The sequence below is a fragment of the Magnolia sinica genome, chromosome 15 (genome assembly GCF_029962835.1).
Source record: "Magnolia sinica isolate HGM2019 chromosome 15, MsV1, whole genome shotgun sequence".
NCBI lineage: Eukaryota > Viridiplantae > Streptophyta > Magnoliopsida > Magnoliales > Magnoliaceae > Magnolia > Magnolia sinica.
The window spans coordinates 47805648-47818075 of NC_080587.1; the positions used below are offsets into that span (position 1 = coordinate 47805648).

The 12428-nt window shown below is 41.7% G+C and overlaps 1 protein-coding gene across 1 annotated transcript; it reads right to left on the reverse strand.

Annotated features, from left to right (window-relative positions):
• Nucleotides 1-3194: 3194 nt before the first annotated feature.
• LOC131227903 (cysteine-rich repeat secretory protein 55-like) lies at nt 3195-4361 on the reverse strand. The gene has a single exon (XM_058223739.1). It carries the CDS (start codon nt 4168-4170, stop codon nt 3403-3405), a length of 768 nt encoding a protein of 255 aa, XP_058079722.1. The 5' UTR covers nt 4171-4361; the 3' UTR covers nt 3195-3402.
• Between the last annotated feature and the right edge of the window lie 8067 nt (nt 4362-12428).

The window sequence follows — 12428 nt, forward strand, 5'->3', positions numbered from 1 at the left end:
GACTCCCTCTCGCTCTCCCTCCCTCTCTCTCTCACGCACTCTCCTTCTCCCTTTCCCTCTTCCTTTCTCTCCCTCTCCCTCTCACTCTCGCGTGCTCTCCCTCCCTCTCTCTGCCTCTCCCTCTCCCTCTCGCGCGCTTTCCTTCTCCCTCTCTCTCTCTCTCACTCTTGTGTGCTCTCCCTCTCCCTCTCCCTCTCTCTCTCTGCCTCTGCTTCTCCCTCTTCGCTCGTTCTCCTCTCACTCTCACTCTCCCTATCTATCTCTCTCAAAACCCTATTCCTCTCTCTCTCTCTCTCTCTCTCTCTCTCTCTCTATCTCCTCGGCCCTCTGCTGCAGTTCAGTCTTCTGTTGCTCGTGTATCTCAGATTCTCATCCATCTCAGGTATGCTTTGTCGAATAAAAATCCCTAATTAGGGATTTGCGTTGTCGAATCCATTTTTAGGGATTTGTATTGTCGATTTCCCGTCTTTTTTTTTTTTCAGCTTATTTATTTCACATATTAGTTACTAATTTCTTATCTTGAGTTGGGCTGATTTGGCTCCTAGAAAGTAGCCCTAATGGAAATGGAATCCATTAGCAAGGGCTGCTGCACATGTTTGGTTTTTGGGAAATGCTTGAAAATGGATCCTATTTCATGTTTTGGGGCCATTTTCCATCATAAAAGTTGGGGAGCAAATTTTTGGAGATATCATTGGTCATATTCTTGAAATGTTTATGTAGCTAGCCTTGAAATCTCGTCAATGATGCTAGATAGTCGTGGTTCATTTTCACTATTTTTAGCTAAGCCACCAACTCGTAATGAGATATGATAATGTTGAATAAAAAGACAAGATTTTCAAGCTCTGAAAATGTAGAAGGAAATTGGAAAGTAAAACTACAACAACAAAAAAAAAAAAAAAAGAGAAAAAAAGAAAAGATAATGAAAAAGGAACAGCTGTAGGAAGGAAAAGGGGGCATTAGCTTTTTAAATTTAGATTAACTCCAGTAAAGAAAAACAGTTTCTAAGAGCTGAAAATGTGGAAATTCCACCAAAGAAAAAAGGAAAAAAAAAAAAAAACCAAAGAGAATGGAATTGGGAGAAAGAAAAGAACTTCTCAGGCTTGAGTTTGGATCAGCCTATTTTCTTGTCCTCATCCTAACACTAACTGGTGCAAATGATGGGTCGAGTAGATGTCACATACACAGCATGGTAGGCTCCACAGAGCTTTTTGCTGCACGGGAATGATACAAGTAGTATGAAATCTGCATCCTAAGTTGCTCCTTGTGCAAGAGAACACGATCATAGGCATACATCTACTTGTATGTATTATCTATTTTATATTTGATCACCCACACTGCTAATGGCCCATTTGCATATGTGGAGCTGTATCACTTAAAGTTTTAAGCTTTGAATTCTTGAAGTTTTAAGCTTAATGCTGAGAAGTTTATGGGAGTAAGACATCATCTGTTTATTGCAGATGCTTACCTGGCCCATTTGTATGTTTGCGTGATGGAGCCCGATTTACCATCACATCCATTTGTTTGGGCCCCTTTTTCACCAACATTTTTTCAACTGAATACCAAATGAAAATAATGAGAACACTTTTGACTGGAATACAATTCATATAATTATTTAGTAAGTAACAGTACGATTGTATGATGGTGGCGATGTATTTCAGATAGTGAAATAGACAATTTAGATTAATCCAATGGACATCATGTGGGGAACCACAGAGGTGCAGTGCATACCGTTATTGTACACCACTAAGTCACCCATCTTTTTTTTTTTTTTTTTTTTTTTTTTTTTTTTTAATTAGGGCTAGCAATGGGCCGGGTTAGGGCATGGCCGAGCTCTATCCAAGCCCAGCCTGCAATTTTGAACTTAAGCCCAAATCCAGCCTAGGCCTAGGACAGCCTAGGTCTAGGACATTTACACAAAGCCTGACTTGAGACCACTGGAGCCCGATCCCGAGCCCTGAATTTCTGTGTGGATATTTGATATTTTGGTGTGCTTCATGTGTGAGAGAGAGGGAGAGAATGAAAGTAAATGAGAAAATTAGGTTTAGAAAAGACATATTGAGCCAGGCTGGGTATATGGGCTTTGGGTTGCTAAGCCTGAGTCCGGCCTGATTTGCAATTGGGCTCCTGATTTAAGCCTGAGCCCGACCGTTGGGCCTGATACACCAACCCAAACCCAGCCCAATATGGGGCAAGCCCAAAGGCCCATCGAAGTCACCCGGCCCATTGACAGCCCTAGTTGTAATGGCTACTGCAGAGGATTCCATTGCCAACACTATAAATCAAGGATCACAGTCAAAGCCCCATCGGTGGAGGGAAGACCCACGACATTATCTTCTCCAGTAAGCTGTTTTACCTGGTATCAGTGGCGGAATCATGTGAGTTCTCCTTTGTTCCCTTGATCAAGCACGGTGATTCTGAAAGGAATAAAACGCTAACATCTATTGAATAAGCTGACATGCATGCAAGGACCTCAAAAACCGGATCTCTGCAAAATTAGAAAACCGCCCTCTTTGTATTTTATCCCATAGATTTGAGCTAGGCAACTATTCGACTCTAGAGCATGTGCATCGTGTCCTCAGCCATCAGTCCAGTTGAATGGGATTCATCATCTTGTGATTAAACTAGTTTATGCTGTGATTACGAGTAATATATTAAAAGAAACAAGAAGGAAATCGATTCCAAAATTATATAAAACCATAAACTTGAACAAAAGCAGTAGTTCTTTTATTTCCCTCACATGGTAAAACTTTTTTTTTTTTTTTTTTTTTTTTTTTAAAAAAAAAAATAAAAATAAAAGAGAATTTAGCTTGCTATACGCCCACACCATTACAGATCAGTTCATCACCATGTGTGCCAGCATAGAACGTAGGTACAAGATCCAATCCATCCATCATAAGGTCGCACTACAGAGATTCCCTGGCCGAAACCATGTCTGCACAATGATCATGTGGATTATAGTTTACGGAACAAATGTATTGCTGAAGAAGACTAGAGTTTTTTAAGTTGTCCACCTATTTCTAACATCATGGCCGCCGCTGGTGAATGAATAATCTAATTTTCTGGGCAAGAACATCATTAGGTCCCACCAACCTGGTGGCCGGACTTAGTATTATCTAATTATCTGCTATGATGACACATGTGGTGGTCTTAGCAAATCTCCTAAAAGAAATTTAAGTTCGAATTGAGATCTTTGATTCTACTTAAAACTGCTAAATTTTGATTCAATTTATTGCCTGCTTAGTGGAGAACATTAACAACATCCAACCATTGATCCTACAGTCCATTGGATCATTACATTGGCCGATTGCGGATTCTAAAAGCTTATAACATGATTTGCATAGACCATAATACATAGAATATAATACGGAATTTGTGGGACTTTGTGATTGCTTTCGAATAACACTAAGGGTACACTAACACCCTCAACGAAGTGCTAAACACCTTCTTGCTTGAGTCCAGAGGGAAGAAGAAAGGATAGATTTCATATCGAGCACGGCAACTACTGTAATTAATTTGACAACCCTCCTTATCCTTGCAGTATTTGGGGAAATTCGCAATCGCTATGGCCAAGCACTGTTCGCAAGATAGCCTTGATAGGTCTCTAGTGCATTGCACCAACCCGTATATGGTCACGAATGGTGAGATCTTTGTCTTACCCTTGCCCAAGCCATTGTTCGAGGGTGCGAGTGCCTCCGCTCGGATTCTTTCAACCAGTGTTCCCAGTTCTCTGTTGAATGTGTCGGGATCTGTGACGTTATTTACATTATAAAAGATTAATCCAACCCCGGCATCCAACTTCCCGACGAAATCTTCAGTGTCATAGCGCAAGAAACAGTAATCATACCATATCCTTGCATCAGCCTCATTCGGGCACAGCTGCCGGATCTGCTTTGCTGCATCAGCGATGCATGCCGAGCAGTCTTTACTGGACACGTCGCCTCTACATTGTGCGAGGCCATAGACAGTTTCGATGCGACCACCACCGGAAGAGGCAGTTGCGAAGCCATCTGAGGATGCTTTCGTGACCAGCTGGGCCAAAACGCGATCAATGGTGGTGGATGTTCGGCTGCTGCTTATGTTCTTGTCTTTGTTGCAAAACTCGCCTATGGGATCAGCATTATACAAGGGAAAGAGGAGGAAGAAGATGAGAAAATGATAGAAGAATGGCATGACTTCTATGGCTTTTTTTTTTTTTTTTTTTTTTTTTTCTTTGGATTTTTGGTTCTTTAAGAAGTTGCACTAGGGTTTTCTATATGTAAGAAGAGCTGATGGAAATCCTTCAGCAGACTTTGTTGAATATCTTTGTGTTTTGTTTCCCACTGCTAAAATCACTGGTGGAATGAGAGCTTGTGACTTTTTCATATTGGACTTTTTCTTTTTTTTTTCTTTTTTTTTTTCCACTATTTGGTTTTTTTGATTTTTTTCTTCATCGTTGACTGGCATGATCTGCAGTCTACGATAATTACATGACAATCTAGACCGTCCGAATAGATTATTCATTGTGGATAGAGCATTACCCAAAAGTTAATATGATAAGATGCAAGTGACTCATCATTTTGCCCCACTTACAATTTTACTTTCAACCCTACATTCCAAATTCATTATTTGGATGGTTAGGATTGGTTGACCAGTGCGATTTTAGAGATGTGCTGTCTCCACGTGTGACCCACAACTTGGATGCCCGGATTTTGAATCTCCATTCTTATGAAAATAGTAGTGAATAATGATAGGAGTCGAGCCCCCTTATGTGCTGACTTGGCAAGTTCGGAGGATATCTACGTTGAACGAGATTGGAACCACCGTGATGATGACGTGGCCGAGAAATCAGCCTGGTCCAGTGATCAGACGGGGTTTGTCTTGTGCACTTTAAACGTGGACCGCTGGAATTGTTTTGGTATAGGGGTGGGCCGACTGATGTGTGGACGGTGATGACTTTGGCATCAAGTCAGCTTTAGCACAGGTCCCATCGTCACACGTGCCGCATGTAAACGTGTGTGTCGAGATGAGAGCTGCTGGTCCAGCAAGTCTTCTTTTAATGCTAAGGAGGAACTGATGGATGCTCGACACAGGAATATGCAAAGCATACTATGGTTTTTAATGGGCTTGAGTGGAAGCCATGATTAGGTGATTTGAACCATTAATTTGATGGAAACCACCATGGAATCCTCTCAGTGGGACTATCTTAACCGTTCAAAAAGTGTTCCCCTGAAATATAATCGGGAAAAGAAATACAACAATGATCTAAATAAAACTGAAAATACAAAAATAAAATAAAATAAATGGTTGGTTGGGATTTTTTTAAGGTAAGAATTATTTATTTATTTATTACCCTGTAACAAGAGGCTAGAAGAAGGGAGGAAAAGCCAATGCCATATGCCAAGGAGAAAAGATTGAAGAAGCAGTAAGACCACGCCCCACGTCAGGAAGAAAGCAAAAGAACATAAAAGAGGCCCACATATTCGGCCAAGGAGAAAACCTTAAAGAGAAACCCAGGATAGGGAGAGAACTAAAAAAGCGCTTATACCATATGCAAAAAAGAAATCCCACGCCCCTGAACAAAGAATGTACGAGGAGAACCCACACCCTAAGTTAATAGAGAACAGGAGTATGATATCATCACATGAGGGGACACTAGCAAGATTCAAAATATTGCTTCTTTTGTGAGTTTCAGTGATATTTACATTAATTGCTGATGTAGAGCGAGTCACCGACACTTTCATGTCCGACATGAAAATTGATTAGAAAAATTAGAAGAATAACATGGTTAAGCCAAATAGGACACTTAATATTTTTGGCCGAAAACCATAAAATGTAGTAGGAATCATGACCATCTATAAATAGTAAGTTTACTATTTATAGTAAGTTCCGAATTTTAGAGAGTTTGATTCTCAAACTTCTTCCAAGGTTTGATATCACTATTTAAAGGGTTGTAAATTTGTTTTTATCATCTATCAGTCAATTTTTGAATTTCTAGAATTTATTTCTATTTTATTATTCCCCCCCTGGATTTGAGGTATCTATGTGAGGAGTCCAGAGAAGCTCTGTGAAATCGGAGTAGTTATCCCCTTGAGGAAGACGTTGATCAACCTCATCACGTCTATCTCTATGTTAATTTTTCTCTCAGCACTGGGAATATAGATAGCACGATAGTAAGAGCATGAGGATGAATGGACCAAGAAGAAAAAAAAAAATGGAATTTATAACAACGCTAGGCAATGGCCATTGCCAAGCTCTAGGGAAATATTTGGAATGATAGAGGAGAAGAGTCTCGAGGGGCTGAACTGAAGAATTCTAAGACTTATTTTGAGAACCATGGACATCTTTCTCACAGATCGCCCCAAACAGCTATATATTGAGGTAGGGGGAAAACAAAGAAGACCCACTTTCTCATTATCTATATCAATGCAATCAAATCACCACTTGTTCGCATAAAGTGTAAATTAGGGTGATTAAATTTGGAATGAAGGGAACTAGAGAGGCCTTGACAACGTTTAGGAGATGAGCAGCATGTGGGATGGTCTCAATGGGATAGAATGGTATCAGGTGAAATCCTACCTATTTGCAAGCGAATGAAAAAGATCGCCCTTGATCTAACTTCCTAAAGGATATTATTGAGCACTATTTTAAAGATGGTCTAATGATTAAAAATATAGTTATTTCTTTCACTCCAGTAATGGCATGCTACGACATGAAAACAAAGCTTAATGATAATATTATTAACCTTGTCTATAATAAAATCAACAAGCCTTTAGATGGATTGAAGCAGGGAGGAACCCGGGACATGAATGGTTAAAATTGAAAAGCAATATTTCTCAAATCCAACGGATATATGCATAAAAAAGGAAAAGATGGTCAACAAATTTAGGGCTATGTGTGCAAAAGAAGCAATGTCTCTCACAAATCAAATTTAACAGAATGAGTGTACCCTTGGTCCTGAGCGTGCCCAGTAAAACCTTCCACACTATAACCAAGTACTAAAGAATATCACCGTTAACATCGAAAAAATCTATATTCAGACTAGATCCGACTACGAACCGACAGATAGGAGGTCAAACGAACTCAGAACGGAGCAAGGGGTGATCCGTTCGAAAGATGATTAAAATTATCCTCCATGGGGCCCATAATCACCACATTCCGAGGTTGGATGCAACAGACAGGCACAATCCCCTGAGCTGCGCAATTCCAAAAGTCACTTGGGAGTCAATCCGTGCACTTAAAAGAAACGAGCCCAAAACTATCGGTCGTGGATCCAAGACCCTGACTATCATTCCAAGTGTTTGAAGGTCATTTAAATGAATTTCAAGAAAGCTTAAGATCAACTCAATATGAGCTTTGAACACGAACTTATGATTTCCCCTTTGCGAGCTTGCAGACTTGGTTCTAGAGTTGAAAATTTTGTAGCCTGCAGTCATTTTGATGCCAATTTTGTGGGCCATTTGAAGTCCAATGCACATCATTTTAGGATGTCTTGATAGAACTTCGAATTATCTTTCCAACAGCTCCAGAATCATCCCAATTGGAGTATAATGAAGGAGATACAACAATTCTACTGAAGTCATGCATTTCTTCCCAGAATGCGAAAAAATTGGTAAACTCCTAGTTGAATTAGTCCGACTCACCCTGCCACCGTGTAGTGCCCTACAACTATCACTTGGCACCAAGTGGACCAATCATAGGCCACTCACTATGTGCCCTAATTTCCCATCATATGTTTCTATAAATACCCCACTAATCCTCATCGTTAATAACTTTTTGCTAAATTTTTCTAAAAAAAAGCAATAAATGGGAGAAAACTAGGCAAACGTAGAGAGTGACGAAGAGCATCACCACTCCGCCCTGAAGCGCCAGCACCATGTCCACACCCCTCTCCTAGCGCCCACCCAGGGTGTTTGCACCCTTCTGTTAGTGCTCGGGTAGGGCACCACCATTATGTCGGTGTTGTCCTTTGGAGCATCGACGCTCCCCCTAAGGTGACACCCTCCGATTGTATTTCAGGCATAGTTCACTGTTGCTCTCTACCATTTCAGTAGTTCTTGTGTTTTGTATGCACAACGGATTCATGCACGTTCCGTCCTAGTGTCGGTGCTTAATAAGGCCCATGCATGCCCTCTGTATAGAGGAAATGTTGTCAATTTTTTTGACTGCCAGTGTCTGATGAGGCCCATGCATGGTCTTGATGCAAGGAGAGATGCTGCAAGAATTTTTATCTGGAACTATTATGAAACAACTAGACATGACCGTGGGACACCGAGTATTATGGTCCACGACCGGATATGGTCCGTACATTGTAGGATCAACTTGGACTTCGAATGCAATAAAAACTATTACAACACTAGTCTTGGGCTGCACCATGATATAGAACCAGTGTCTAGACTTGGATGAAAGACAATGAATTGATAATGGTAATGGGATCCACCCTCAAAATAATTTGGATTGTTCCAACCCGATTCCAAACTAGGAGAGAACATGAAAGTCATATTAGAGCTGCATACCAAAATCAGCTCAATAATGCACCTCAATTCGTAAACTCGGGCATGGACCCTCACGCATGATTGTGACTCCGAGGACTATTAGAATAGTATTGTCCCAGTTCACTTTAGTTATGAATAAAGGGGGGAAAGGATGCAGACAATGAACCACAAGCGTGTAAGACCCGAATAGGGCATGAAGCATGACGAACCCCATTATTATAATTGACACCCATTAAGGCAAATCACATATTACTAGAACAATTTAAGGCATTCTAGGAGATAAAAGTATTCCTCCTATGATGTGCCAAGATACGTCTGAGTTGGAAATTGGATACCTGACTTCAAGGGCGATCCACTAATAACCTAAGAAAAATCCATCCAAAAAGATCGAAAGTGTAAGGCTTGTATCCTAGTCTGTATCATTCCTTAGACACCCGCGATCCTCCCGGTCGAATTCTGGTAACCCGCGACGCGTAAATACTATTTGCGCATGACCCTAAGTCACACTCTGTCAACCTGAGTCGACTCGACCCGAGACTTGTACTCTTGCGACCATGCCGTCGCTGTAGTTCCAACGCCGCGGCTTACGCACTGATGCGATACGCAGGCTAGAAGATGTGGGCCCGCGCATATTTCGAGAAAATGCATTACGAATTCTGAGAGAATCTCTACCCAAACATCACATTAATCAATAAAGTACACATCCCATATTAACCCTTACCTAGCCCATCCCTCTCCCATTCCGAAAGTCAACTCTCTCTCTCTCTCTCTCTCTCTCTCTCTCTCTCTTCACCCATCCCTTTTTTTACACACATCCATCCCTCTCTTACACCACCCATCCCTCTCATACCATCCTTCTTACAACACCATTTCACTCCATTCCTCTCTCATTCTCTCTACCATTTCCAAGCTCCCATGAGAGAGAAGCTCTAGGAGAGAATAGCCAAGTGTGGCCAACTTCCTACCCCACCATCTCACCATCCAACCCTTCAAACTTCATCATCCACCCTTAAAGAAGAAGCTTATGAGTTAAGGAGTCCAAGGTGCTAAAGAAGAAGACCTTCAGTGGGTGTTCATAAGATTAGATTGTGATTTTAGTGTTGGGACAAGTGGGGCCTACCGTTTGATGGTATGAATCCTATTTAGGACCTAAGGTATGGCCAATGGCCCACCATGATTCATATATGTAGATCCATGATGGGGCCATTCCCCATGGACCCCACCATGATGTTTATTTGATATTTAATTTGTAAAAGGTCACTTAGACCTTGACTCTTTAGTGGGAATGACATTTCCACCTTGATTTTTGATTTAAGGATCCACATGAGGATGGGACCCATCTTGATGTATGCGTTGTATATCATCCCTAGGAGGGCTCATAGTGGCGAAGCCCTCCCATCACACACATCTCTCTATCTCTCTCTCTCTCTCTCTCTCTCTCTCTCTCTCTCTCTCTCTTCCCAGTTTGCAGCCCACCATGATGCATGAATTTTATCTATGCCGTCCACGTGATGGGCCCACCTTGCTGGAATGTCCAGCGGACGGGCTTGATGCATGTCCGTTTGCACAGGCCCAGATGAAGAAAAAACACAAATATCAGACTTGTTCATAGCTGCTAGTGGGTCCCACACGTATGGACCCACCTCATGCATGTGTTACTTCTATGCTGTCCATCTGCTAGATGGCCAGCAGCATATGGCTGCTGTTGATGTCAACAAGTTCTATGGTCCCTCCATAAGGTATGGTTATATCCAAACCGTCCATCCTCTCTATCCATGTGGGACCACCTGATGATGTGTTATTCCAGGCCGTCCACCTCAGGATGTGGGGCCTACTGTAATGTACTATCCACACTGTCCGTGGGATCTTAGACGGTGGGGCCTGCTGCACGTGTGGCAATCCACACCGTCCAGGACGGTGGTTGCTGGGATATGTAGTTAAAATAATATATATATATATATATATATATATATATATATATATATATATATATATATATATATCTGGTGGGCCCCACCTTTATATAAAGGGATTACTTGGTGTAAGCTTACACCAGCTATATGGTTGCTGTATTGACATCACAAGTTCTGTGGGTCCGATCATGATGTATGGCCCTTATCCACACCGTCCAGATGGCTGGACAGTGGGACCCACCGTTGATGCATATGTTCTATATTCGCACCATCCATCAGGTGGACCACACCACAAAACTAGTGGAGGATCGAACGTCTACCATTGAAACCCATTTGGGGTCACAGAAGTGCTGGATCAATATGGAATTTATTATTCCTCTTAATTCATGTCTTTGTGACCTTATGAACAGATTTGATGGAAAATAAATGTTATGGTGGGCCCTGTGAATTTTAAATAGTGAATTAAGAGGCCCATTATGATGTATTTGAGGCACAGATATGATTCATATGATCTTTCGATATGATTCATTTTTGGGTAATGCTCTATAATAATCTTTAAAAATAGATATATGGTGTAGATATAATAAAATGAAAATATATTTTGTGGGTCCCACCTTGATGTGATGTATATTAAGCTCGTATGAGAGGCCTATTGTGTTGTGTTTGAGGCCTTTGGGTTATAGTCCATTGTGATGTATTCGAGTATCATGAGACGTGGCCCATTGTGATATATTTGAGGCCCATGGGATGTGGCCTAATGCGATGTATATGAGGCCCTTGTATGAGGTCCATTGTGATGCATCTGAGGTCCATGAGTGAGGCCCAAAGCGATGTATATGAGGACCGATGTGATGTGTGATTCTACCATGATGTATGTAATGTTGTCTATGATGGGTCATGCCTTGGAGGCAATGATGGTTTGATGTCCACATTGTAAGAGCAATGATGGTTAAATGTCCACATTGTAATTCTCCCTAGGGCCCATTGTTAGGCCCATTCTCACCTCCCCTTAGTGGGCTAACCTAAACCGTTGGGCCCCCATGATCGTTAGGTCCATTCTTGATATGAGTAGGTTGTCTAGGCCCATCCTTAATATGAGTAGAGTACATCATAATCATATAACATGCTTAATATAGCTTCACGATCCATGCTCATGCGCATCATATGTATGCTTGATATGTGGAGTGATTGATCATAACACATGCCATTGTGCGGATTATTATGGGACTCCCTGATAGGAGAAGTTGCCCACATGAGCGTGTGGTACGCATATGATTGCTCCATGACTGGATAATATGATTCATGCATCTTACATTTGTGTGATATGATTTCTATACGCGATAGCGACATCAGGGTTATAGCCTCCACAAGCATATCGTGGATGACAGGATTAGACACCGAAAATACTGTTACTAGCATCGGGGCGCCATAAATGTCCTAAGGTGAAAATCTCTAAACCTGATGGTATTAGAGGATGACTCCAACGTCAAGACCAAGTGGATACATGAGCGCATGAGGGCCGTATACCAGTAGCTGCGTCTCCCACTGTGTCGTGGTCTGTTGGAAGGGGGTGTGGCCTTATCTGCCCGATGGTAGGGGGTAATACTACGTTGAGTCCGACCAGCTCATAAATGGATCCGCTATTGACGGGCCGGGCCGATATTGGTAGGTAGATAGTGAGGTCTCCTCCACTTGTATGGTTGCTTGTCCAGTGGGCGGCGATATGGTGTATAGTGTAGTAGACCTCGGTGATATATATTCCAGAGATAAACTATATTGATTTGAGAATTTAGATGAGATTTAGTATGTTTGAGTTGCACCTTGCATATGACATTGGTCCTGTAGACCCTCGACGATAGGGAATGGGGTACTACGGAGGCTGTCGGCCCCGGATTTGGCGATCGAAAATTTTATAAACCTGGTTTCTGAGTTTGGGGCATGATAGAAGTTGGTATTAGAGCATAACTTGGAAATAGCTTAAGACAACTGTAAGGCCCATATCCTAGACCGTACCATTTCGTAAGTTTCCGTGGTCCTTCCGGTT